We start from the raw sequence: 27538 nt of genomic DNA, 5'->3' as shown, positions 1-27538 counted from the left end.
TAAAGCGCCAGCCCTGAATTCAGGAGGACCTGAGTTCAAGTACAGTCTCAAACATTTGACACTTACTAGCTGTGTGGCCCTGGGCAAGTCACTTAAACCTCACTGCCCCACCAAAAAGAAAAAAAAAATGCTTGGTGCTTTCAATGGAATTGAAAGATGGAATCAGGGTACAACCTCATCCTATCTGAGTGCCCTGAAATAAATAAGAGGGATTTGGGCAAACCTGAAAGCAGGAAGAACTTCATGCCAGGAACTCCTCAAAAATAGGCACCCACAGATAAACAGATGTTGGCATCTGCCCACCCAATTGTATCTGGGAGAGAGAGGGCATCTAGAAGCACATCCCACTACCTTCAATGAGTACCCTGTGACAAAAGGCACCTTTGCATGTGTGTTTGCGTGTATGTAAGCATGTAGATACCTGTGTGCCTAGATATATAGTACATGTATACACACAATCATGGTTGTGGGTAACACTTATTTTCTAAGAAAACTTTAATATCTGAGAGGAGGCCAAGAATCTTACAAGTCGGTCATTGTTATTCCTGAGATTTTTGTTATATTTATGCCTCAGTTGTCCCTGCTGCTTCCCCACCCCCATTTGCCTTCACAAACACCTCTGTCTTCTTGGCCCTGGGGACTAGCTCCCTATCCTCTGGCTCAACTTCCCCTTAGCCAAGATCTCCACAAACTCCAACCTTGGACAAAGGGAAACCACTCTTCTCTCTCTCCCTTTCTATCCTCATCTTTTTATCTCCATAGTTCTCCATTCTATTTAACAGTCCCCCCCCCCCATTACTCCATGTCCATTCTCTACTCTCCACATTATTCCCCCATTTCCTCTCCACCTCCATTCCCATCTCTCTATCCCTATCTCACATCCTTTCTTCATCCTTAATCATACATCTCTACATTTCTACTTCATCTCCAAATTCTCCATCTCTTTATACCCAGCTCTACACCCTCATTTCCTCATAAGATCAAAGATTTAGAAGACAGCTTAGAGGCCTTTTAGTCCAACCGGTTTTATAGATTAGGAAATTGGCTAAATTGGTTAAGTGGCTGTGTCCATAACACAGCTAATAAGCATCAGAGATCAGGTCTGAACCTATGTCTTCCTCATACCATATCCAGTACTCTATCTACTCTGCCGCTGCTTCCATTGCCCACATTTTGTCCCCATCCCCATCTCTTCATTGTCCATATCTCATCCCATTTTCCTCATCTTCCACCTTTCCATCCCCATGTCACATATATGGCCCCGACCCCCTTGCTTCTTGCCCCATACCCTATAAAGACTCATACCCAAAGACCCAGCCATGCCTTCTTTTCCACTGTCCTTAGGCCCACCACCCCAAAAGGCGTTCCCGAGAGAAAGCAGCTGTCTTATCCCTTTTCCAGGAGGGGGACCTAGTCAGCTCTGTGCCCTTGACCACCGGCCGCCAGAGTCAACCAGGGCTGAAGGGCAGGTAATGCCTTCCCTGAACTCAGCGCTGTGGCGGGGCCACATCTGGCCGAACGTTGGACCACTTGTCGCTAAGTAGCTCATTCACCAGCGCAGCTGTCACCATAACAACGCGAGCGAGGGAACTGGGGGCCCGGGGTGGGGGTAGGGGTGGCGTAGGGAGGGAGGAAGGAAGGAGGGAAGGAGGAAAGGAAGGAGGGCGGCGGCTGGCCGGGGGAGAAGATCAGACTCGGTCGGGAGTGACCAACAAGCCCAGCCCCACCCCGAGGACCCCCTGGGGCTCAACACCAGCTATCCCCGCTCCATGCAGACCCTGTGGCTGGAGAGGGTCAAGGCAGACACAGCAGCGGCCAGCCGGGTGGGCGAAGATCATGCCCCGAGAGTGGCACAGAAGGGACTGTAGCGAAGCTGAGCACCCCCCGCGAGGCCGGGGGCCCTAGACTCTATGGAAGCGGGGGAGCGCGCCCGAGCCGCCGCGCAGCGCAGCCCGAGCAGGAGCCCGAGCAAAAGCTGGGGAAGGACTAAGGGCAGACACCGGAGTAGGAGCAGAAGAAGGCAGGGGGCCTGTGCCGGGCCCGGCCCAGGGACCCCCAGAGTTACGTAGCTAGGCGGCCGCCAGGCAGTCCCAGCCGGCTACTAAAACCCCAAGCCCTCGACCACTGGCTGCCCGGCCCAGCCCGGGGGAATGGGAGGTGGCTAGACTTCCGCGCGACGAGATCTGGAGCGGAGCGGGCGCTGTCCCAGGGGCAGTCCCGGCTCATCTGGAAAGAGACGCGACTGAGGAGGAGGAAAGAGCGAACGCGAGCGGTCTGGGAGCCAGCGCAGTCCGCGGGCGGCGGCGGAGGCGGCGGCGGCGGCGGCGGCGGCGCAGCGCAACGCAGCGCAGCCCCCTCCCTCCGCAGGCGCGCACCCTCGTTCGCACGGACACAGACACGGACACGGACGCGGGCACTCTCTCACACCCGCACACGCGCGTGTGTGGAAGGAGACCCAGCTCCTTCCTTTCAGCTTCGCCCGCTCCCCTTTTAGAACGCCGTCGTTAACCTAACCCTCCGCTTTTGGATGTCATGGGTAACAGCTTCTCCAGTATTCCCGCCCTGCCCCGGGGCAGCCCGAACAGGGGGCCCCGAGTCCATCGCCAGCACCTGCAAGGTAAGGCAGAGCTACGGCACGGAGGTGGGGGCACTGGACACTGGGGACTTGTCAAAGCTCCGGGAGGGGAGGGGAAGGGAGGGGAGGGAAAGGACTGTGCGCATCGCCGGGGTCTGGGCACAGCTGGGGGAAGGGAGGGGCGCACCGTTGGGGACTGGGAGCTGAAAGGGCAGGAGCGCATAGCTGAGGTCTGGGCACAGCTTGGGTAGGGAAGGAGAGGGGAAATAGAGTCTGCTGGGGATGGGAGGGGATGGGGAGAAAGCCGCCACCTGTTGTACGCACTTGAAGAATAGGCTTTTCTCTTAGAATTGTGCTTCTGCTCCTGGGAGGCATCGAAGGACTCGGGGTGGTAGATCCCAGTGGCCGATATCCCTGCATTTTCCTAACTCTGGTATCGGGCAGGGTATCTGCAGAACGGAGAGAATAGTGGACTGGCACTTAAAGCATTTCTGCATTGTCAGAGTATTCTCAGCTACCCTTCTTGTGAGCCCTAGTCATATCTCCATCCTTGTGAATTTACTGACAACAATCCCTCTGGAATGGTTTAGACCTGCCTTGGATTAGGATTAAAGACCAGACCTCTGAACCTCCTAAACAGCGTGTTTCACTCTGTACTTCCACTAGGTCAAGAAGGTTTCTTGTTCATCCAGAGATGAACAAGTCCAGTCCAGATTCAACCAAGCTTTGGAAGTTGGAACATTCATAGGAAAAGGAGATTTTTCTCTGCCTCCTGAAATGTCATTTCCACCTCCCCACCAGCCCAGGATCCTGTTTCTTGATGGCCCCTGGGTTGGACCCAAGTAGACATAACCAGCTAGACAATTCCTGTGAGAAAGATCTGGGAGTTTTAGTGGCCTGCAAGCTCAGTATATCAACAGTGAGTCCTGGCAGCCAAAAAGCTAATGCTGCATTAAGTTATGCTCTGCCCTGTTCAGGCCCCTTCTGAAATACTTTGTTCATTTCTGGGCCCCACAACAGTTTAAGAAATTCATAGAGAAGCTGAAGAGTGTCAAGAAAAGCATGACTAGGATGTTGCAAAGACTAGAAAATGAGGATCACTGGGACAAATCAGGAATGGTTAGCCTGTTGGAAAGATAATGTAGAGGGAGGCATAATAGCTGTCCTTAGTATTTGAAGGGTTGTCATGTTCTGATGTAGAGGCAGGTTTCTGCTCTGTGTCTGGATGAACCTCTTAAAAATTAGAGCTAGCCCGGATGAGAATGGGCTGCCTCAAGAATGAGTGGGTTTCGGGGCAGCTAGGTGGCACAGTGGATAGAGCACCGGCCCTGGATTCAGGAGGACCTGAGTTCAAATCCCATCCTCAGACACTTAACACTTACTAGCTGTATGACCCTGGGCAAGTCACTTGGCCCTCATTGTCCTGCAAAAAAAAAAAAAGAATTAGTGGGTTTCCTCTGATTAGAAACTTTCATGAATAACCGTTTGTTGGGAGCATTGTAGAAGGGCCCCTTGTTCAGGTCTGGGTTCTACTAGATGTCTCTGAGGTCTGCTCCTGCTCTGAGAGTCTCTCCTTCTGACCTTGTGAAGAAACTCGGACTTTCCCAGCTGCCTTTGATGAGCCGTTATTGGCTCTACCTTGTAACAATGTATTTCAATCCTCTGGAACCTGTTTGTTTTTCTGGTCTGTACCATCTGGGAAGGAGTTCCATAAATACATTCCCTACAGTGTACAAGTGGGACAGCTTTTATTTTGTCCCTTGCAAGTTTCTGGGTGGTGTTGGGCTCCTGGTCCTAGGATTCTGAGAGTGGGTGACCTGATTGATTGGCCTGCTTTCCTGATTGATGCCTTTTTCCTATGTCAACAATGACAATAAGTAATATATACATGTATATATATATAGACATATGCATTTATGTCAGTTACAAACATATATGTATATATGTGGTGTGGTGTTCTTTTGTTTTCAGTTGTGTCTGACTCTCGGTGACCCCATTTGGGATTTTCTTGGCAAAGATACTGGAGTAGTTTGCCATTTCCTTCTCCAGTTCATTTTACATATGGAGAAACTGAGGCAAACAGGGTTAAGTGACTTATCTAGGGTCACAGTACCTCCATGTCTGAGTAAGTGTCAGGTCAGATTTGAACTCAGGTCCTCTGGGCTCCTGGGTCAGCACTCTCTCTTCTGTGCCACCCAGCTGGCCTATGTATATATGTATTGCTTTTTAAGTTGGCAAGGTGCTATTTATTGAATTTAATTCTCACAACTTTGTGAGACAGGTTCTACGGATATTATTATATCCATTTTATAGATGAGGAAACAGAGGCTCATGAGGTTGATTTGTTCAGTCACATAATGAGTAAAGTGTCAGAGGCAAGATTTGAACCTTGTCCTCTCATACTCAAAGTCCAGAACTCCTCTTGTGCCAGACTTTTGCAGATTTCAGTCCCATCCCTTCTCAAACTCCCCCTGGAACAATCCTAATATCAGTCTAGCCGTATGTGACACTACTTCCCCATCCCTCAGATTATTCCAGTTGCCTTTCTTTAGAGTCTCTGGCTCAATTATGGGTTTTTTCCTTGAATGTGAATGAGAGCCCACATTTATAGTTTATCGCATGCTTTCTTCACAACAACCCTATAAGGTAGGAAGTATAAGCTAGTCTTCTCTCTCTCTTTTTTTTTTTTAAGTGAGACAGTTGGGGTTAAGTGACTTGCCCAGGGTCACACAGCTAGTAAGTGTTAAGTGTCTGAGGCCGGATTTGAACTCAGGTACTCCTAACTCCAGGGCCAGTGCTCTATCCACTGCGCCACCTAGCTGCCCCATAGAGAAAGACACAGAAGCTCAGAGAAATCAAATTATTTGCCCAAGATAAGCTGTTGGGACCTGCACTCATCCAGCTCCATCCTACTGCTTCTCTTGAAGGCATGCTGAAGTTAACTGCCCAAGCTGAAGGTCTTTAGAGGAGCTTAGAGATCATCTAGGATGATTTTCCTAGGAGCAAAATGAGGATTGGGAGAGTTAGATGACTTGCCTGAGGGTCTCATGAGTAACAGATCCAGTCCTCTTTTCATTCTAGATTCATAGTGTGGGGAATGGGGGTGGCAGGCAGGACAGGGATTGGGGATAATTACTGGATGGACTGTGAGTCACTGTTCCCTCCCACCCCACTAAGTCCCACTAACCCTAAAGATGAAGCATCAGTTCTTCAGTCATGTGCCCCCAGAATTATCTCCACCTTGTCCTAGCTCAGGCCTTTCTCTTTGCTGGGCCTCTGAGGCATGGTATAGAAATACAGTAGTGTACAGTGGAGTACAGTGTCTTCCTGCTTGACCTCAGCCTTATAGCCCCTAGGACTTGTCCCTAACCATTCTCATTTCTTTGAAAGGTGCATAACTTTCATGTTGACTCCAGCTACATTTTCTGAGGCTGTTTGCCTTTCCAGACTGTCACTTCTTGTGTGTGACAAGGACAAGCCTTCAATTTGTCTGAAACTCACCTTCTGCAGGTTTCCCCCATCAAAAAAATGTTCCCAGGGGGCAGCTAGGTGGAGCAGTGGATAAAGCACCGGCCCTGGATTCAGGAGGACCTGAATTCAAATCTAGCATCAGACACTTGACACTTCCTAGCTGTGTGACCCTGGGCAAGTCACTTAACCCTCATTGCCCTGCAAAAGAAAAAGAAAAAAAGGTTCCTAGGCTTGCATCTTTTGGTTGAGAAATGCCTATTAAATAAACCAATTATTGGGGAGGTCCACGGGTTTTTCCCCTTTCCTATTTCCTCATTTTCTACTGGTCCAAGTGAGCATCTGAAGGACATTGCTGATAATGAGATTGGATTAATTTTTTCCTCAGTCTTGTTCAGATCCCACCCAAGTGGGGAAGCCCATTGTGTTCTAGTCTGGATTGGATGAGGGTGGAGCCTTTGTCTAGATTGTGGAGCATGGGAGTTGTTTGGCATGGAGAGTGATTAAAGTCAAGTCCCCTAGCTCCTCTTTAGAATGGGTCCATCTCATTATAATATTAATTCTTCTCATTAATTAGTAACCAATCAGAATTGATTGACACCCTCAGGAACATCCAGTCTTCCAAGGGCATATTAGTGTTGAGTGGGTTCCATGAAGAGTCTTTGACATTCTAGAGTGTCACTGACCCCTTTTATTAATGGTCTCCTAGCATAATTAATGCAATGATTAATTACCCAGAAATTATGTCGCTTGAACTTTTTTTTGGGGGGGGGTGAGGCAATTGGGGTTAAGTGACTTGCCCAAGGTCACACAGCTAGTAAGTGTCAAGTGGCTGAGGCTGGATTTGAACTGACTCCAGGGTCAGTGCTCTATCCACTGCACCACCTAGCTGCCCCTCTTGAACTTTTTATATATCACATGGTAACCCCACTGGGATAGCCTTTCATTAGATAAAGGATGATGTAAAGTATAAGCTGAGGAATGACTATGGTGTGAGGTCCAAGATGGAGAAGAAAATACCCTAGCTGAGGTGATATTTGAAATCATACCCTTCTGAAGGAGGGAACTGATTGTTATGAAGGTTTTGTTTTTCTTTTCTTTTTTTCTCCAATGGGAGGAGGAGGTAGAAGGGAGAGAAAATAGCTTTTTTGTTTTTTGAAAAAAATCCACAATTTAGAACCAATCAAAAGATCATAGCCATAGAATGTCACAACAGGAAAACTCCTTTGGAGTGGTCTTGTTCTGCCCTGTACCCTCCCTTCACCTTGTTCTTTTTGCTTGGAAATGAATTCGATTCATCACCACAGCATTTACATATGTTTGAAAAGTCATAATGAATATGTGTAAGATATTATTTATTCAGTCTTCATAAAGTATGTTTGTATTTATTATACCAAGACACAACTGAATATTTTCTTGGAACTAATTAAAGATAGAAAGACAGTGCTTGATGGGCACATCAATTGTGGGACGCTTGTAATAATTAACTGAGTAATCTTAACAGTCTATAGCTCATGAGTTGGGAACAAGTGGCCTAGGACACTGGCACAAATGCAACTTGGTTACACTTTGGGTAATACTAATAACTAACATTTTTACAGCACTTTCAGGTTTGCAAAGTGCCTCATATATATTATGTTATTTCATCCTCACAATAATAGTATGAAGTAACTTTGTCATGGTCCTCATTTGATAGATGGGTAAACTGGAGCTTAGAGCTCTAAGTTAAATGACTTACTCAGGAGTCACATAGTAAGTGTCCTCAGTAGAATTTAAACCCCTTTTCTTGAATTCAGGGCTAGTACTCTAGTCACATTTCTTCTTCTTCTTCTTCTTCTTCTTCTTCTTCTTCTCCTCCTCCTCTTCCTCCTCCTCCTCCTCCTCCTCCTCCTCCTCCTCCTCCATGAGGGGTAAGTGACTTGTCCAGGGTCACACAGCTAGTCACATTACATTAAGTGAGGCAATTGGGGTTAAGTGACTTGCCCAGGGTCACACAGCTAGCAAGTGTGTTAAGTGTCTGAGGCCGGATTTGAACTCAGGTATTCCTGACTCCAGGGCAGGTGCTCTATACACTGCGCCACCTAGCTGCCCCTCAGATTACTTCATATAGTACTCCATCCCCAGCTTTCATCCCAGTTGTTTTATGGAAGACAAAACTGAGGACCTGAAAGATTTTGCCCAAGGTTGATGGCAAGGAGCTAAGATTAGAATCCAAGTTCTTTGATTCCTAGACCCATCATCCTTCATCTGTAGTCCAAGTATGTCCCAACAGTGTGAGAATCAATGGTAGCTGGAATTTTTCTTCCAAAGAGGTTGTCTCCTTTGTCCCTATACCCTCCTTGGCCACTGAGACTGGTACATGACTCACTTGTTCTTCCTGGAAATGAAAGGTATTGATTATTTTCAGGCTGGAGCAGATGCAGGTGAAGGAAGACTCCTATGTTTTAGCTGTAGCAAGATCCCCAGCTACTTTCTGACCTTCAGGAGATTAAGATTTGTGAGACATGGTCCATAGCCCATGGAATGGTTGGAGGAGAGAGGAGATATCCTCATGCAAAGATAACTAACAATACCAGGCAGTGTGGCTCAGTGCCCAATGAGCAGTACAGACAGTAAGTGTAGTGTCACTGAGGCTTATCGTGGTCAAAGAAGACTTTTTGAAAGAAGTGGGAGTTGAGGAAGGGAGAAGGGTGGATTGTAGGAGGAAGAAACTACAGTAGATACATAGACAGAGTTTTAGGTGGCATAGAATCATAGCATTTAGAGCTGGAAGGGACCTTATTAGTCATCTAGTTCAGTTCCTCCCATTTTATAGATGAGGAAACTGAAACCCAAAGAGATGGTGACTTGTCCAAAATCCCACAGGTAGGAAATGGTGGAGGTGGGATTTTTCTGATGCTGTTTCAGATGATAACGGTCCTCTGATGCTAATTCCGAGGCTCTTTTTATTATTGCATCATGTATAGTTGATGATAGTCAGCATGTTTGGCTTGGCTATGCTTAAGGGTCCATTGTAGTTGAGAGGTGAGCCTAGAAAGCGGCGTAGTCTTCTGGATTTATTGGCAGAGGATGTGGGTTTGAATCTTGGTTTCATTATTTAACGTGGGACATTGGGCAAATCACTTCCTGCTTTCCAAGTCTCAGTTTCCCCAATATGTACAATGAGGGATTTGAACTTGATCTCTAAGGTCCCTTCCAGCTTCTTGCCTTGGGTCAGGCAGCAAGTCTTTTTTGTTTTTGTTTTTGGTAAGGCAATTGGGGTTAAGTGACTTGCCCAGGGTCATACAGCTCATAAGTGTCAAGTGTCTGAGGCTGGATTTGAATTCAGGTCCTCCTGAATCAAGGGCCAGTTCTCTATCCACTGCACCACCTAGCTGCCCCCCTTCCTATGACCTATGAAAGGTAGTTTGGGACTAGTTTACAGAGGGCCTCCAATTCCAGGATGAGAAACTTAGATTTCATTCTGTAGTAAGTCTATTCGATGCCTTGGGGTTTCACATGGAAGGCAAGTTTCTTTTTAAAAATTTTTTCTTAAAAGAACTATGGAATCTAGATGCAGATTGCACCATACTATTTCTACTTTTTTGTTTTTCTTTTTTTTGTTTTTCCCTTTTGTTCTGATTCTTCTTTCGCAGCATGACTAATGCAGAAATATGTTTAATGTGATTGTACATATATAACTTATATCAGATTTCTTGCTGTCTTGGGGAGGGGGGAGGGAGAAAAATTTGGAACTAGAAATCTTATAAAAACAAATGTTGAAAACTATCTGTATATGTAACTAGAAAATAATAGAATACTTTTATGATCAAAATTTTTTTCTCTTAAAAAATTAATTATTTTTAACATTCTTTTTCTAAATTTTGAATTCCAATTTTTCCCCTCCCTTTCATTCCTCCCCCACTCGTCAAGAAGACAGGCAATATGATATCAGTTATACACATGAAACTATGCAAAACCTATTTCCATATTAGCCATGTTGTTCTAAAAAAGCAAGACAGATAAAGTTTTAAAATTCTGTACTTCAGTTAGCACTCAGGGTTCACCAGTTCTTTCTCTGGAGATGGACAGCATTTTTCAACATGAGTCCTTTGGAATTGTCTTTGAATTGCTGAGGATAACTAAGTCTTTCACAGTTTGTCATTGTTGCAGTGTTGCTGTTACCATATACAGTGATCTAGTTCTGCTCACTTCACTTTGCATTGATTCATGTAAATCTTCCCAGGTTTTTCTGAAACCATCCCCCTCATCATTTCTCATAGCACAAATAGTATTCATATGCTACAACTTCTTCAGCCATTCCCCAATTGATAGGCATCACTTCAATTTCTAATTCTTTGCCACCAACAAAAAGAGCTGCTATAATTTTTTTAAACATATGGGCCCTTTTACTTTTTGTTTGATCTCCTTGGGATACAGACCTAGTAATGGTATTACTGGGTCACAGAGTATGCACAATTTTGGGCCTACTTCCAAATTGTTCTCCAGAATCAGACCACCTCACAACTCCACCAACAGTGCATTAGCGTCCCAGTTTTTCTGCATCCCCTCCAGAATTTGTCATTTTCATTTCTGTCACATTAGCAATCTGATAGGTGTGAGTTGGTACCTCAAGAGTTGTTTTAATTTGGATTACTGGAATTGGTAGTGATTTAGAGAATTTTTTCATATGATTGTAGATAGCTTTGATTACTTCTGAAAACAGGGCAGGCAGGTTTCTTGACACTTAGAAGCCTCTGTTTTGCTCCTTATTTTTTCCTGTTCTCTTCATGGGCTAAAGACCCTGGACTAGACAGTTGCTGCCACTTCTAATTTCTTTATAACTTCCTGGACTTTTCCATATCGTCAATGGTCCTTTGACAATTTCTACAAAATTTCTTTGCAAAATTATTCACATACATTATTTCAGGATGCAGAAGGGAAATCTGGGTTTTTAAATTATCTTGTAAAAGTAATTTTATTGCAGATTTCTGTGACATTTGACAACATACAAAAGAAATACCCTCATCTGGGTAATGTTTTTTTCACTGTTTTATTTAATTATTATTATTAATTTTTTTGAGGGGCAATGAGGGTTAAGTGACTTCCCCAGGGTCACACAGCGAATAAGTGTCAAGTGTCTGAGGCTGGATTTGAACTCAGGTCCTCCTGAATCCAAGGCCAGTGCTTTATCCACTGTGCCACCTAGCTGCCTGGACATGCTTGTTTTCAATCTCCTTTTGGTCCTCACAACAGCCTTGAGGGAAACAGCATATATTGTTATCCCATTTTACTGAATGAAGAAGCTAAGTCCTTGAAATGGTCGAGTGCCTTGCCTGAGGTCACACAGCTTGTTAGTGGCATCACTGGACTGGAAATTTAAGGTCAACTACACTGCCCTGCCAATAATGGTAGCAAAATGGCTGGCTGATCCCAAATCTAAGACACAACAACTTTGCCTCTCCAAAACCAACAGACCTTCTTCCTACCATCATTCAAACTAGTGATTGTCCTGTACAGGAAATGTGCTACCTGTGGTGGCCCCTGGACTCTGACTTGGTAGTGACTCAGCAAGGCCTGTATTCTGCCAGGTATGGAAGGGGCACAGATACCTTCCTCCAGCCTTTTAACCCTGGGCCCATCTGAGCTGGATATCGGGAGGCTTCCTTTTCTCTTGTTTATTCATTCATTCATTCATTCATTCATTTATTTATTTATTTATTTATTAACAGGGCAATGAGGGTTACGTGACTTGCTCAGGGTCACACAGCTAGCAAGTGTCAGAGGCCGGATTTGAACTCAGGTCCTCCTGAATCCAGGGCTGGTGCTTTATCTACTGCACCATCTAGCTGCCCCCTTCCTTTTCTCTTTACGCCACACTATTCCTAGGATTAAACTCACTCACTGTTTAGAATCAGGCCCATCCATGGGCTATGGTTTCACAAGATGGAGACCCTTATTTGATAGAGTGGGAAGAGCACATTGGCTCTGGAGTCAGAGGATATGAGTTCAAGTCCTGCCTCTGACACTACCTGTGTGACCTTGGACAAGTCTCTTAACTTCCACGGACCTCTGTTTTCTTGTCTGTAAGTTGAGGGCTTGACTAGGTGGCCTCAGAAGTTCTTTCTTGCTCTAGAGCTGTGATTCTGCTTCTGTGATTCAGAAACTCCTCTGTGGAAAAGCTGGGCCAATGGAGTACGTGCAGGGCTAGGAAGGGAAGAGCGAGGGACAAGATCTAGCATGTGGCAATCCAGCCTTGTCTTCACCATGGCCTGTTTCAGAGCTTCCAACTTCACTGTGCCTGGCTCAGGGAGATTGTTCACTTTTTTCCTTGATTTGCAGTGACTGGTCATATGTCAGACTATGCTTTAGAAATCCTTGACAACTTCCCCCGCCTCTTTCTTCAGATCACTTCCCCCAACTCTCCTTTACTGGATTCACTTGCAACAGCTATTTAGATGGAGGAAGCCTGGGTACTTTCTGTTCCACTGTTCCGCGGAGCTGAGATGTAGGTGAAGGAGAGCAAGGGGGCTGGCTGTCTGTGGGCACAGCCTAGCAGTCGTCTCTTTCCCTCTTCCAGCCTGGCACTTCTTGGTGATCCCTTTCCCAGCTCCCTCCGGGCACCTCCATTTAATTCAGGCTGTAATTGGATCAGGGCTATCCTAGAATGCTGCTGCTCAATGAACCACCTCCGGTTTCTCCTTCCTTCCTTCTGTAATTACCGTAGCTGGATTTCTCACCATTTTAACAAAAGCAAAATGGAGGAAACCTGGTGTGAGGCTGAAAACAGTGGCTGAGGGTACATGTAGACCTTGCCTGGTTGTGGATAATCAATCAATCAATAAGCATTTATTAACCATTTACCATGGGCCAGGCACTGTGCTAAGTTCTGGGGATATAAAGGCAAAAGCACAAAAATAATCTCTGCCCTCAAAGAGCTTACACACAACTAGAGGAGACAATATATAATTAACTATGTCCATACAAGATCCATTCATAGATAGATGGAGAATAGATGTGAAGTAATCTTAGAGAAGGCTCAAATGGTCTGGGGAAGGGTTTGGGAGGGAGAGAAGTTGGGGGGGGGGCGGGTAACAGGGACAGACCAGAATTCTTTCTATTATATCCTTCATCTCTTTTGGAAATCAGGTATAACTTTCAAGACCCCCTTTTAGGATAACAATAGATAGTTCAAGAGCGTATCACCTTTTAAGTATAATTGAAGTTTTCTCCTAAGTATGTTATCTTCCCAAACACTGACATTTTTCTCATCCCTTAACACAGTGTTCAGAGGTCTTCCTGCTAGTAAGCTTTTCTGTGTAATGAAAAAGTCGCTAAGGTCATGATTAGCTGAAGGTCATGTTATCTGAAAGCCTACTGATTTAACTATAGACTTAAGACTAATCCTAGTGTCACTTGGGAAGAGGGTGTGTAAAGACAGATGGGCAGGAATATAGACTTGGATTCATTCAGTCAGTCAACCGTCATTCATTCATTGGTCAGTGGTTTGCCTAGCCTGGTTTAGGGGGGGTGTTGTTGATGATGGAGATAATGATGATCCTCTGCTCTCTAAGAGGACTGATGACATCACCAGGGTGAATTGGATTTGAGTGAGGCAAAGCTGCTCAAAGTCAACAGTCTCCCTCCCTACTCCAGAGTCATTGAAATCCAGCAACAAGACAAAGGTCATGAGGGCCCATATCATGGATATGCTACGGGGGAGAAAAAAGGAAAAGACACGGATGCTTCCTGCCATTTTGGGTGCTGGTAGGCTGAACTAACCAAAGAGGGAAAATAATTATATGCTAAATTGTATAGCATTGTGATGTTTAAAATCTAATTGTGGTCGCCTTAAATTAGAAGCTTCAGCACCAGTCTTTGGGCATTAAACATTTATTAAAGCATAGAGGTATTCACAAGGAGTTCAGAAAGTTAAGAAAAAAGAAGTCCTACCTAGCCTAGAGTTCCAGCCTGGTTGGGTTCTTCCTGAAGTCCTCCTCCAGGAGTCTGCTTTAATCAGGGCTGGTGCTTTTATCCACTGTGCCACTTAGCTGCCCCCCTTTGTTTCTTCTAGGAACAGGTGTTCCTTGATGAAACAGTAAAAAAAATAATTAAGTCTTTGGAAGTCTTTTCTCAGTTCTCTTGTCTTCTTGGAGTGGTAAGATGTCATCAGGAGGAAGCTGAATTCTGGTCTGGAAAGCTGGATTCTTCTTCTTTAACTGTTTGAATTGCTGGATTTTTTACTAAACCTTAGCATAGCATTGTCAGTGATCAAATTTAATACATTCTATTACAGCATAGATTGTAAGAGCAATGGAGGGGTCAGGGAAGGTTTCTTGGATGAAGTGAGCTTGAACTGAAATTTGAAGGCATATAAGGGGTAGGGAAGATGGCGTTCCCAATATGGGAAAAGAGGAGGGTTCAGTTAAAGATTGGAGATAGGAATCACCCAAGTCCGGTATGTATACATAGAGGGTTGGAGTTGGAGGGCGTGGTGGTAGGGAAAGTTGATCCGGGAACGTCAGAAAGGATGGACAATGAAGAAACTGACCTAGCTGAGTAAAAGGTTCATATTGAGAAGTAGTGAGAAATAAGATGTGTTTATTCATTCATTCATTCTTTCATTCATTCATCCATACATTAATCATTTATTTTCATTCACTCATACAACCAGTTAAAAAGCCAGGCTCTCTCTGTACTAGATCCCAATGAATGAAACAATCTCTTGATAGCAAAGAGCTACATTCTATTGGGGAAGACAAATATAAAAATATACGGAATAGGTATAAAGAGAACAAACACAAATTAAAATAATTAACTGCCGGGTAGTTTAGGAGGAAGAGCAATTGCATTTGGGGGGATCAGGAAAGGCTTCATGCAGAAGATGATGCTTGATCTGTCTCTTGAAGGAAGAGAGGGATTTGAGGAGGAAGTGAATTCCAGGCTTGTAGGACGGCCAGTGAAAAAGCATGGAAGTAGGAGATGAGAGATGGAGTGTCATGTGTGGGGAACAGAGAGGCCAGTTTGGCTGAGTCAAAGAGCATGGGAGCGGGAATAATGTTCAGTGAATCTGGAGAAGTTCAAGTCAGCTTGTTAAGGGCTTTAAAAGGGAAACAGAGGATTTTATATTTTATTCTAAAGGCAATAGGGAACCACTAGAGTTGATTAAGAGAATGACATAGACAGATCTGTCCTTAAGGAAAACAGTGTTGGTTGCCATGTGGAAGACAGAGTAGAGTGGTGAGAGACTTGGAGGTAGGGACACCAATCAGGAGATTGTTGTAATAATCCATGTGAGAGGCAATGAGGGCCTGAACCAAGGTGGTTGCTGTGTGAGTAAAGAGAAGGCATTGGATAAGAGAGATGTGACATCGGGAGTTAGAAACAGCAGGATCTGGCAACCACTTGAATATGTGGAGTGAGAGAGAAATAAGAGTCAAGGATAATGCCAAGGTGATGAATGGGGGATGACGAAAGGATGGGAGTGCTTTCTACAGAAATAGGGATGTCTCTGTGCTTCACATAATGCCAGGTGCCAGTATGTGGGTTTGGAATTGAATGCCAGGTGGAGTAGTTTTTGAGGGGGTGTCGTTGAATGTCCTTGATCAGGGGACAAACTAGAAGAAAGGGAGTATTGCAGTCACAGCCTAAATAACTATCTTTTATGGTACCATGATGATGGTGGTGGTGGTGGTGGTGATATTAATAATAATAACTAGCATTTATATAGCACTGTGTGCCAGGCATTGTGCTAAGTGCTTAACAAATGTTATCTCATTTGATTCTCACAACAATTCTGGGAGATGGGTGCTATTATCATCATCCCTGTTTACAGTTGAGAAGATTGAGGCAGGCAGAGGTCAAATGACTTACCCAGGGTCACACAGCTAGTAAGTGTCTGAGGCCAAATTTGAATTGAGTTCCTCCTGACTCCAGGTCCTGTGCTCTATCCATTGTACAACCCAACTGCCTGTTAATGTCAAATGGAAAATCTTTGGGGGTAGGTACCAAACCCTGAGTATCTCCCTCTCCATCATTCCCAGGTGACTCACTGTTTGTCCAAAGGTTTCTACACTTGTAGACTCAGGCTGTTGTCATCCAGATTGGCCTATCAAAGGTTGTATCCATATGACACCTGTTTTCAGAGCCTCTCCCCAGGATAGCCAAGGCTCCTGTTTGCAATTATCTGCAGTTATTTTGATCTTTCATTGTTACCAAAAGGTAACAAAACCAGACTGCTTTAATGATAGGTCATCCCCTGCCCTCTCCTGTGAGAGGTAACCATGTGGACTTTTTTTCTTTTCATGCTTGGCCCCCCATCAAATCTGTTCTGGCCTATATCCTCTCCCACCTTGTTTGTTTCAGTGGCTTCTTAACTGGGATCTGGAGTATCCTAACATCAGGGTTAGTCCTTTGCTTTAGAGTCTGGGAGAGATTTCAGGGGGTCCATGATTTTGGATGGGAAAAAAGCGGCATCTTTATTTTTACTTTATTTCAACTTCTAACTAGAATTGAGCATTTCCTTCAATTATTTAAAAACATGATTCTGAGAAAGAGTTCACCAGACTACCAAAGGGATCCATGATACAAAAAAATGTTAAGAACCCCTGCTAGAAACTCCCCCTATCCTGGACATCAGAGGTGTTCATTTGGGAATCAGATTAAAATGTAATCAGGGGTGGGGGCAGCTAGGTGGCGCAGTGGATAAAGCACCAGCCCTAGATTCAGGAGGACCTGAGTTCAAATCCGACATCAGACACTTGACACTTACTAGCTGTATGACCTTGGACAAGTCACTTAACCCATATTGCCCACCCTCCCCCCCAATGTAATCAGGAAATATCTAACAAAATAAATAAAAATACAATAGAACATAGATAATGTTAAGCTGTGGTTTTCTAATTGGCTGCAAGGATTCTTATGTATGGTTTAATGGCCTCTGTTTCTATTTGAGTTTGACTTCACTGCCACACAGGATGCCAGAGTCATCTTCCAAAAGCCCAGCTTTGACCTTGTCACTGTTTTGGTCAAAGCCCCATTGCATACAGAAGTCCTTACTCCTTAGGTTTGCATTCAATTACTTCCAAAGTAGGCCTTAATCTACATGCACTCTCTATCCTAGTAGGGCAAGTCTCCTCAAGAGCCCCTGAAAAATCCATGCTCATTTTTGTTACTCTCCCCATTTGGAATGCCAGTCTCCTCTCCTCTGCTAATCCAAATTCTCCCCATTCTTCAAGACCTAGCTCAAGGCTTGCTGCCTCTCAGGTGCTCTTCCTGACTACCCCAGCTCCTACCGATCTCTGAACTCCCATGGCTCTGGAAGTCTGAAGCCACGCTCTTAGTGTTAATCTATTTATATCATGAAATCACTTGCTCATGTATTGTGTGCAAGTCAGGACCACAGAGATCAGGTAAACTAGCCCCTTCCTTTTATAGATGAGGAAACTGAGGACCAGAGAGAGGTGAAGTCACTTGTCCAAGGTCACACTGGGAATAAGTAGCAGGGTTGGGATTTGAACCCAGGTCCTTTGCCTTTGAATTAAGACCCTTTTCTGCTATGCCAGGTATCTCCACCTGGTTCTTTTCTTCCTCTCCAAGTGCACAAGGGTTCAGAAGAGACAGCAAAGGAGGGAGCCTTCTGATCATGCTTGGAATCCCAAGTCAACCTGAGGCTTAGGGCTATGGTCACTCCAGCCCAAGGTCCTGGGGTCCCTCCTAAACCACCTGTAGGGCTTTGACAATTTTTTATTTATGGGGGCCATGTGGGAGGGTGCAGAAACAGAAAAGATGTGGTCCTTGTCTTTGCGATGCTCACGCCGTTGCTGGGGAGGCACATAAAATATCAAACAGCAGTCAGGGTGAGAGAAGACATAAGTGGTATGGTCAGCTATAGGTTGGGGTGGTCAGGGAAAGCTCCATGGCACTTGGGCAGGGCCTTGAAGAAAAGGCACAATTTGGACTCCAACATAGTAGGAAGCAGGAAGGGTGGTGACATCCATAAAATCACAAGTGCTAGAGCTGCAGGGGACCTTAGAGAGCCCCTTGTTCAACTCCCTCCATATGTTATGTAGACTGAGGCCCAAAGCCAACAAGCAAGAGAGGCGAAGTAACACCCGGGCACGCAGGTGACAGCAGTACAGCTGTTCGTGACAAATTTTCTTATTCCTCGCTTCTTCTAGGCATGGGTGATAGAATCTGAAAAAGCACCACAGAGTGAAAACCCCAGGTTTTTAAGAACAGTGAAGTAATGACTTTGGGGTGAGCCATATCTTGAAGGGTCTCAAGTACCAGCTTGAGGAGTTTGGACTTGATTGGGTAGGCCACAGGGGAGACCTCTGAAGGTATTTGAGCAGGGTTTCAGAGCCATTTAATTCAAAGGAAAACATTAAATGAAGAAGGTGAATAGGACGGCACATGAAGGACAGACTCGAAGCAGAAAGATTGGAAGAGGAGAGACCGGTTTGGAAGCTGTTTTAATCATGCTGGTGCAAAGAAACGAGGGCCAGAAAACTCTTTGAGTTTCAGAGTCACTAGATAGGTTTCCATCAACGATCAAGTTGTATTTTACCTCACATAACCTCTAAGGTCCCTTCCATCTCCTTCCTGTGCTCATTGTTGGTGCTGAAAAGTCAGAAATGGGCTTAAGTAATAGCGGGACAGATCTGACTGGCAAGATAGTGGCCTGAACTTCTCAGAGGTAAAGGTTCATGCCGAATTTAAAGAGTGGAATGATTATCCACATATGGGAAGATAGACAAGATAACCTCTTTGCAGGTTCTAGGGTATCCCAGATTCCATTGAGTTAAGTTGGAAGAATTTCTGACCCATAGGAATGGGCTATCTCTGGCCATCTGGCTTCACCTATCTGGCCCTTTCTGAGAAGGAAATTAGGGGTTAAGGGAGAGCTTCCCTATGTTCTGGAAGAAGTGAACATAGGAGATAGGAGGGAGTTCTGTAGAGTTCTGCTTTTTGTTCAACCCTCTTCATAGGCCTGACCTGGTTAAAACCTAGTGGAACTTCCTTCCAGACTACCATGACCGTGTATATCTCCAAAGCCTGGCAATACGTAGGGACTTGATCCAAGTCTGGACACCTGTAGGGGTGGGGAGGGGAGCTCTTTGGATCTCCTCTGATGGAATGGAAGCTCCCTGAGGTCAGGGACTGTTTTATTTCGTGTTCTTATCCCCAGCATCTAGGACAAACACCATTGCATAGTAGGCATTTAATAAATTCTTGTTGATTAATTAACTTAGAGAGCTACATGTCCCAAGCAAAAGAAATGGGTAATCAGGACCTGCTGCTGTTGGGGTGGAGCTGATGACAGTGGTGCGTTCCCCCTGAGCTGAGCTGAGCTGCTTTCCAGAGAGGATGGACTTGAGGGGAGGGGATTAGAGAAGGTTGAGGAAACTCCTGAGCCATGTTGAGAATCAGTGTGGGATAGCAGATAGAGAGCCGGGGACAAGAGCTGTGCAAGTCCCAGCTTTGATACATATTGGAAAGTCACTTAATCTCTCAATAATTTAGGCAACTCTCTAAGATAATAGGCTGACCTGTGATGGGAGAGGGATTTTCTTCACCTGGGAGTTCCCTGTGTTCAAGATATTATAGGTCCAGTCTCTCTAAACTGGAAAACAGGAGTTGGGAATCCAAAGCAGTATAAGGTGCCAGATCAATCTTCCTAATGCAAAGGGAGGCAGAGGAATATAGTGGAACAGCCACCAGCTCATCAGAGGACCTCTTATGTTTACTACAAGTCAGTTTCCTCGTGTGTAAAAAGAGGAGGTTGTGTCAGATGGCATCTAAGGTTCCAGTCATTGATCTAGGAATTCGTCTCTCTGATCAGGGTCACTCCCCTGCTCAAAAACCTTTAATAGCTCCCTATTGAGTATGGAATTAAGTAAAAACTCAAGGCTTTCTACAGCAAGATTGTCCTATCCCCAGCCCCGCCATCTCTGCCTATTGATATCCTTCCTACCAATGTTCAAGACTTAGTTTAAATGTCTCTGTAAAGTCTTTGTGGATTTCTCCTACCTGGAAGTAAGCTATCTTTCATCTGTTCTCATAGCATTTTGTATTCCACTTATGTCTACTTTCCTAATTTGTATGTATGATGTTTGGTCATGTACATGAATAATCATTCCTATTCAATTAGAATCTCCTGGAGGGGGCAGGGACAGCCTTTTTCCCCTCTCATTCACCTTTGTATCTCCTTCAGTGTCTAACCTAGTTCTTTGCACACAGTAGGAGCTTAATAAATGCTGAATAGGATTTGAGGTTCTGGGGACATCACACAATGGGAGAAAAGAAGGATGGGAGAGGAGGAAAGGAGCTTACGGAGCTGGTCTGTGGACTTCCAGGGAAGCCTTTATCAGGTATTCTGGCTCATCGTTGTCGGTGGCCTGAGTTCCCCTCAATCAGTGATGCTTTCAGTCCCAGAGCCCTGCACACACACAGAGGGGTGAGAGGCTGGGTGCTGCGTCTGGCTGAGCTGGTTGCTGTGGCAACTCTGTGTGGGATGCACATGGTTTCCTAGGTAACACTTAAGAGCTGGGTTGGTGGGTGGTAGGGAAGGCTGGGGGATGAATGTGTGCCAGTCAGGCTGCATGTCACACCAGCTGGGAGTGACGCTGAGCAAGGACAGAGTGGGGGAGCCATGATTGGGTTGAGATTGGTGTTTGGGAGTCTTTGTTTTTGTTTGTTAAAAGCAAAAAAAAAAATAAAGGTCTATTTCCTAGAGGACCTGAATTGTGGTTTGATGGCGTCACCAGGTCAGCCTTGGTTCTTTTCCTCCAGCAATCCCTCCTTCCTTTCTCCTGAGCCCCAGGCTCCTGAATCCCAGAGATGAACCTTGTGAGCCCCTTCCCAGGAAAGACTAAGGAAGTGGGAGGAAGAAGGAGAGACAGTGGAAGGCAGGAAGGCACTCCAGGTCAGCATGGTGGCTGAGCCTTGGAACAGAAACTTTATCACCTAGGATTTATTAAAAGATACTTATCAGGAGCCATTTCTCATATCCTCTTGCTCTAACTAAATGAGCAGGTGGTGAGTTGTGATGGAATAGTGGGAAAGAAAAAGAAAAGAGGGAAAGATATAGAGAATAGAGAAATAGAGAAAGAAGGGGAATATAAAGAAATAGGGCTGGGAACCCTGGAGCAAAAGGTGATACAACACTGGTTTCTAATCTGAGGACTGAATAGGTTGGGCCAAGGAGAGTTGTGGAGAGTGTTAGTTGGGAGCCAGGATTCCAGACCCTCAGTGATGATGAGGAGGGCTCTGTGGACCTTGGGGTCTCCACCAAAATTTGGGGCTCTTGATGTGGTGTTAGGGGTGTGAACTCTGGGGACCTCAGGCTCCCCTCTGAGAGGTAGAACTCTGGCCATGGTATTTAAGGGAGGGGGGAAGAAAAGCTCTGTGGGCCATAGAATCTCTACAATGTTGAGAGGCAGGTTTCTGGGGCCAGAGCTGGGGGCTGGCTGGCCCTAGGTTTTGGGTCTCATGTTTGATGACTGGTCTCAGCCAGCCCACTTCAGTTGCCAGCCTGGTATTTATGTCCAAGAAGATTTCAGCACAAAGTCATTATGGACTTATTCCTTCCTCATGCCCAGTGCTTTCATTAGTGTGATGCTAATTCCTTAAAATACTCCCCCTCCCCCATCCCCACTCTCCTTTCTAGAGAAGATGAAATTCCTGGGCACAGAGTCATTGATGTGGTCTGTATTGGGGCTGGGGGTGGGAGGTAGGAGAGAAGCAGAGATCCTGCTTGGGGCTGGGGACCCACAACAGTCACTGTGCTTCCTAACACCTGACTACAAATTCTTTTTGTATGCCCAGTCTCCCTCATCCAATAAGGTCTCCCTGTGGGTGTGGCTGTATCACCCAGATTAGATCCTCTTCTTTGCCTTCCTTGCCATGCCTCTGCCTCATCACTGCAACTGAGACAGGTTCCTGCCACACTCTCAAAGAGGAGATGCCTCTGACTGGTGGGGAAGTTGGGGGTGGTGGTGGATTTCCCGTTTTGTATCAGGGCATCAGCTGTTTCCAGGTGTCTCTCGTACATGCCTCTCCCCATCCCTTCTGCTCGTGCTCACTGAGGTCCATAACTAGTTCCTTTTGTCCCTAGAACTGTTGTGATCTTCCCCCCACCCATCCTGCTATCCTCATTGTACTTAAACTTTGTCCTGGCCAAAGTATATACAACCTCCTTCCTCCCCTTTCTTTAGTACAAAAAGAGATAGGGATAGGGATTAGACCTTTCATTTAATTGGTTTTAGGGAACAGGATCCAGGAGTAGGAAAGTTCCTCTTTGAATGCTGGTCAGCATCTTCTCTGTTGCCCACCACACTAAGAGAGGTAAAGGACTTGACCAGGGTCACACAGCCAGAAGGTGGCAGACACGAGACTGGAACCCAGTTCTTTCTGGGTCCAAGGTTGGTTCTCTCTCTACTATGCCATGCAGCAGAAAAGGTTAGCATTTTTTCAAAAGAAGCTGCAGTTTCAAGGCAGCCTAATTGTGTTGTGCTTATTGAGTCTATATCTACAGTCTAGCCTCAGCGGGGTTTGGCTAGTCCAGTTTAAAATTTCTCATTTCCTATTCCTAATCTCCATTCTCTTTGGGAGACTTGCCTCCCACTCCTTTGAGGGCTTTCCTCTTCTCTTTTTTTTGGGGGGGGCTTTCCCCTTCTCAAGGGGTATCAGCCCCATCCCTTCTGCCTTTTCCTATAAGGGGTACAACAGATTGTGACTTTTGTGATGGGCAGTGTAAAGAAACATGAGCATATCAACCATGGTACATTGAAAAGATCGTGGATTGTGGAGTCCCAGTTCCTGGGTTCAAATCTTACCTCCAGTACTTAACTACCTATGTAGCCTTGGGCATACACAGGTCCCCTAATCTCTAAAGATATGGGTTTTCTTATATGTAATGTGAAGGGAAGGGGCAGCAAGGTGGTGGAATGGAGAGAGAGCAGAACCTGGAGTCAGCAAGACCTGAGTTCAAATCTGGCCTCAGATACTTAGTAGCTGTGTGACCCTGGGCAAATCACTTAACCCTGTTTGCCTTGGTTTCCTCATCTGTAAAATGAACTGGAGAAGGAAATTGCAAACCACTCTAGTATCTTTGCCAAGAAGACCCCCCCCCCAAAAAAAGGGGTCACAAAGAAAGAGTTAGATGTGACTGAAAACAACTAAATAACAAAGCAATATTCCTAGCATTTAGCACAGTGCTGAAATGACTGAACAACAAGAAATGAAGAGGTTGGATCTGTGATCCTATGGACCTATTCTAGAGATACAGAAGCCATAAGGTGAGGCTTCCTTTCCTTCTCTGAAGGGAAGGGTCTTTCTCCAAGAGTAATTTCTTCATAAACTCAAATGGATTTAAAAAATGCCCTGCCAGGGGCAGCTAGGTGGCACAGTAGATAGAGCACCAGCCCTGGAGTCAGGAGACCTGAGTTCAAATCCAGTCTCAGACACTTGACACTTATTAGCTATGTGACCCTGGGCAAGTCACTTAACCCCAGTTGCCACACACACACAAACCAAGAACAAAAAAAAAGGCCCCACCACTCCCCTTTCGCACCTGATCTCCTGCCACCCCCAACAATGATCACAAGGCAGGTCACTCTCTCCCAACCAGTCTTTAACTCTTTCATTTCCTAGTCTAGGCCACGTTAGGATTCCAGCCTCTGCCCTTCCTTGGGATCCTGGTGTCCTCCTGAGCATTTGGGGCAGGGGGTGTTTTCTAGTTAGTATCTCTGTGGCCTCCCCTGAACTCCTGTAGTACTTTATTAGTATGTTGTGATAGACTGTCAGAGCTGGAGGGGACCTAGGGACACGTCATCTGACCCCCTCATTTTACAGAGGGGAGGGGGCCACCATATACCCAGAGTCAGAAAAATGTCTGCAGTTTATGAAGAGTGAAGGGAGCTCATTCTTCAAACAAGAGGCCACGAGCTTGACCGTGGTGGCCAGCAAAATTCTAGGAGGCCTTATTAGAGGGGTGTTTGAGGAGTGCTTAAGAAGAGCAGCAGTGCTCATTCAGGACCAGTGGATTCATCAAAGACAGGGCATGCAAAATTCACCTCATTTCCTTTTTGACAGGGTTACCAGGTTGGTAGATAGGGACAAAGTCTTAGAAGCGACATGATTAGATTGCAGCAAGACATTTGATAAAATCTCTCATGAGATGCTGGTAGAAAGATGAAGAGAGATGGGTTAGATCAGTGGTTTCCAACATATAAGGGAGGCCCTGAAGATATTATAAAGGAGTCATCAGATGCTACATTTGAGAAAAGATATTTCTGCACATGGACTAAATCGTGTCTTATACATATATGCATTACTATTTTGAAATGTATGTAGATAACCATTGAGATGAACAAAATGCAAATTCATTTAAAAGCCCTTCTAAATTCATGGTAACATTTCAAAAGAGTTATAGTACAGATTACTTCCTGGTAGCTAGGTAGTGCAGTGGATAGAATCCTAGGCCAGGAGTCAGGAAGACCAAGAATTCACATCTGGCCTCATATGCTTACTAGCTAGCTGTGTGACTCTGGGCAAGTCACTTAACCTCTGTTTGCATCAACTGTTAAATGGAAAAAATTATTTTACCTCTCAGAGTGGTTGTGAGAATCAGATGAGATAATATTTGCAAAGCACTTAGTAGTACATTGCCTGGCACATAGTAGATGCATGCATATTTCCTTCCTTCCTTCCCTCCTTCCCATTATGTGAGAATTTATGAAAAATGATACCGTAGAAAGGAGTCCTCATTAATGAAAAAGTTTGGGAACCCAAGTTCATCAACATCAACCCAAAGGGAAGCTTCCAGTGTGAGGCAACAGTTTTATTAATGTTTTGGATGAAGTCACAGGCGGCCTGTATCAGTTTTGCAGATGAGTCAGAGCTGAGAGGCTGAGCAGACATGGTGAATGACAGAAACAGAAGCCAAAAGAGGCCTTGGAAGGCTAGAACAATGGATCCCATGTAAATGGATGAGTTTTTAAAGGGATAAGTGTAAATCCCTACAATGGGGTTAAACCATCAATTGTGCAAGTATAGGATGGGGGAAACATGGCTGGACAATAGCTCGCATGGACAATATTGGGGAGATGGAGGGGTTTTGTGAGTTTTGGCCTCAAGATGAGCCAAGCTGTCCAAAATAAATCCCTACCTTGATCTAAGACTGCATTAATAGAGGCCTAATCTTAATACAGTGTCCTTGATGAAGGAGGTGATAGTCCTGCTGTTTACGCTCTCCTGTGCTCCAATCACATCTTGAGTACTGTGGTCAATTCTAGGTAAGCCAGAGTGTAACTAGAAAGGTGAGAGCACTAGAGACCATGGCAGATGAGGATTGGTCAAAGGACCCAAGATATTTAGTCTGGAAAAAGAAAGTTTAGGAAGGAAGGAAACACGCATTTATTAAATACTCATGTGCCCCAAACTGTGCTAAGCAGTTTACATTTGTTCGTCCAACAACCCTGGCTAGCCCAGTTGACAATTCCTCATTTCCTATTCTTCATCACCATTCTGTTTTGGAGACCTGCTTCTCACTCCTCTGGGCTGAGGTAGGTGCTAATTTTATGCCCATTTTATAGAGGATGAAACTAAGGTAGACAGAAGCTGAGTAACATTTATATATATATATATATATATACACATACATACACACATATATATATATATGTATATAAAATTAGTGTTCGAGGCATGATTTGAACTCAGATCTTCCCAACTCTTGTTCCAGCTCTCTAACCTTTGCACCACCTAGCTGTTATTTAGACAGATTATGATAGCTATCTTGAAGTATTTGAAGGGCTACTGTGTGGGCAACTAGGTGGTGCAGTGGAATGGAGTCCTGGGCCTGAAGTCAGGAAGACTCATCTTCCTGAGTTCAAATCTGGCCTCAGACACTTACTGGCTGTGTAACCCTGGTCAAGTCACTTAGTCCTTTTTGCCTCAATTTCCTTATCTGTAAAACCATAAAATGAACTAGCAGAGGAAATTGCAAACCAATATCTTTGCCAAGAAAATCCCAAATGGGGTGACAAAGAGTCAGACACAATTGAACAACAAGAGAGGTGTGGAAGAGGCAATGAATGTAGAGAAGCAGATTTGAGCCTGATTAAAGGCTCACAAAAAGGTTAGGACAAACTTGGAACAATTAGTGGAATAGGCAGCCTCAGGAAGTAGTTCCCCAACACTAGAAGTATTCAAGGAGAGGTCGAAGGACCTGTTTTTCATCAGTACCTGCTCCGATATAGATTAGACTAGATGACCTATGAAATCTCTTCTAGCTCTGAGATTCTGTCAAACTGAGGCCCCAGGAAGGAAGGTGACTTGTCCAAAGTTCCATAGCTCATAGTCTTCATTGTATCGTTTTTATATGTGCATTCATAGCCGGACAAGCCTAGGATGGGGTCACCAGACCTTTGCCCTACCTAGGGCAGAGCATCTGGAGGATACCAGTATCCAGTGGTCATCGCTCTTCAACACTCCCCTCTTCCCCCCACGCCCTCATGTTCCAGATGCAAAAATTGCTGGTTACAGCTCTGTTCTTCTTCATCTCTGCCCCCTTCAGTGCAGAACACAGAATGCACAAAAGAACTATTAGTCAATGTTCTTTGAATTTGAATGAAAATTCCGTGACAGGGAAATCCCGTGTAGGAGGAAGGGCCTAGACTGGAAGGAGCTGGTCTCAGGCAGGCAGGCAGTGTGTCAGGTGTGTGGGGGCGGGGTTAGGGCTGAGGCTGGGGGGGGGGTGGTGGAGTGGGGTTGGTACAAAGTCATGGGAGCAGAACAGAGATGAACCGAACATCCGGCCCCAACGTGATTATCTTACTGCTGGCCTTGAGTGATATACACTGTGATACACACTCCCTGCAATGTGGGTACGAGCTCCAGCAATAAATATTTCATGCCCCCATCTGTCTGCCTACAGGTAGTTACTGGGCCTCCCAGTGCTGAGCAGAATAAGCAGTTATTGCCCTATTCCCTCAAAATCCCCACAGGCCTTTAGGGGAGGAGCCATCATGCCCTGCTTAGCCACCAAGTAGCTTAACTTCCCTGGGTGGAAAGGGCAGATGGAAAGTGCAGATGGAAAGTTCTTATTTGTGTGTTTTTCCTTCTCTTGTAAAAGCCAGGTTGTACATTAGCGGAGACAGAGGGCGGGTACCTATAGGGAGCAGCCACCCAGCTCCCACCCTGGGGCTCCAGGGCTTACTCAATTATTAAACTGTCCAACAGAAGCAGAAAGGGCAGGATTGATGGCTGTACCATGGAAGGGGGAGGGAGAGGGTGAGAAGGAGAGGAGGAAGAAAAAGAGAGAAGAGGGAGAGAGAGAAGGTGAGTGAGAGAGAAAGGAGGAGATGGAGAGATGGAGAGAGAGAAATAGGGGCAAGAAAGGGAGAGAGAAGGGGAGAGAAAAGGGGGAGGAGAAATGGAGAGATAGAGGAAGGAGAGGGAGAGAGAGAAAGGGGGAGGAGGAGAGATGGAGAGACAGAGAAATAGAGGAAG

General features: G+C 45.3%; 1 protein-coding gene across 1 annotated transcript in view; it reads left to right on the top strand.

Moving 5' to 3' along the window:
* Positions 1-1655: 1655 nt before the first annotated feature.
* NEURL1 (neuralized E3 ubiquitin protein ligase 1) overlaps positions 1656-27538 on the top strand; it is a 109118-nt gene continuing 83235 nt past the window's right edge. The window contains exon 1 of the mRNA XM_043985609.1: positions 1656-2617. Coding sequence (XP_043841544.1) covers positions 2533-2617 — 85 coding nt within the window. The 5' untranslated portion in view covers positions 1656-2532. The remainder of the gene's footprint in view (positions 2618-27538) is intronic.

This window comes from Dromiciops gliroides, chromosome 2, assembly GCF_019393635.1.
Source record: "Dromiciops gliroides isolate mDroGli1 chromosome 2, mDroGli1.pri, whole genome shotgun sequence".
In the NCBI taxonomy this organism is placed as follows: domain Eukaryota; kingdom Metazoa; phylum Chordata; class Mammalia; order Microbiotheria; family Microbiotheriidae; genus Dromiciops; species Dromiciops gliroides.
Note: the sequence above shows the minus strand (reverse complement) of the source record. Positions and strands in the feature narration are given on the sequence as shown.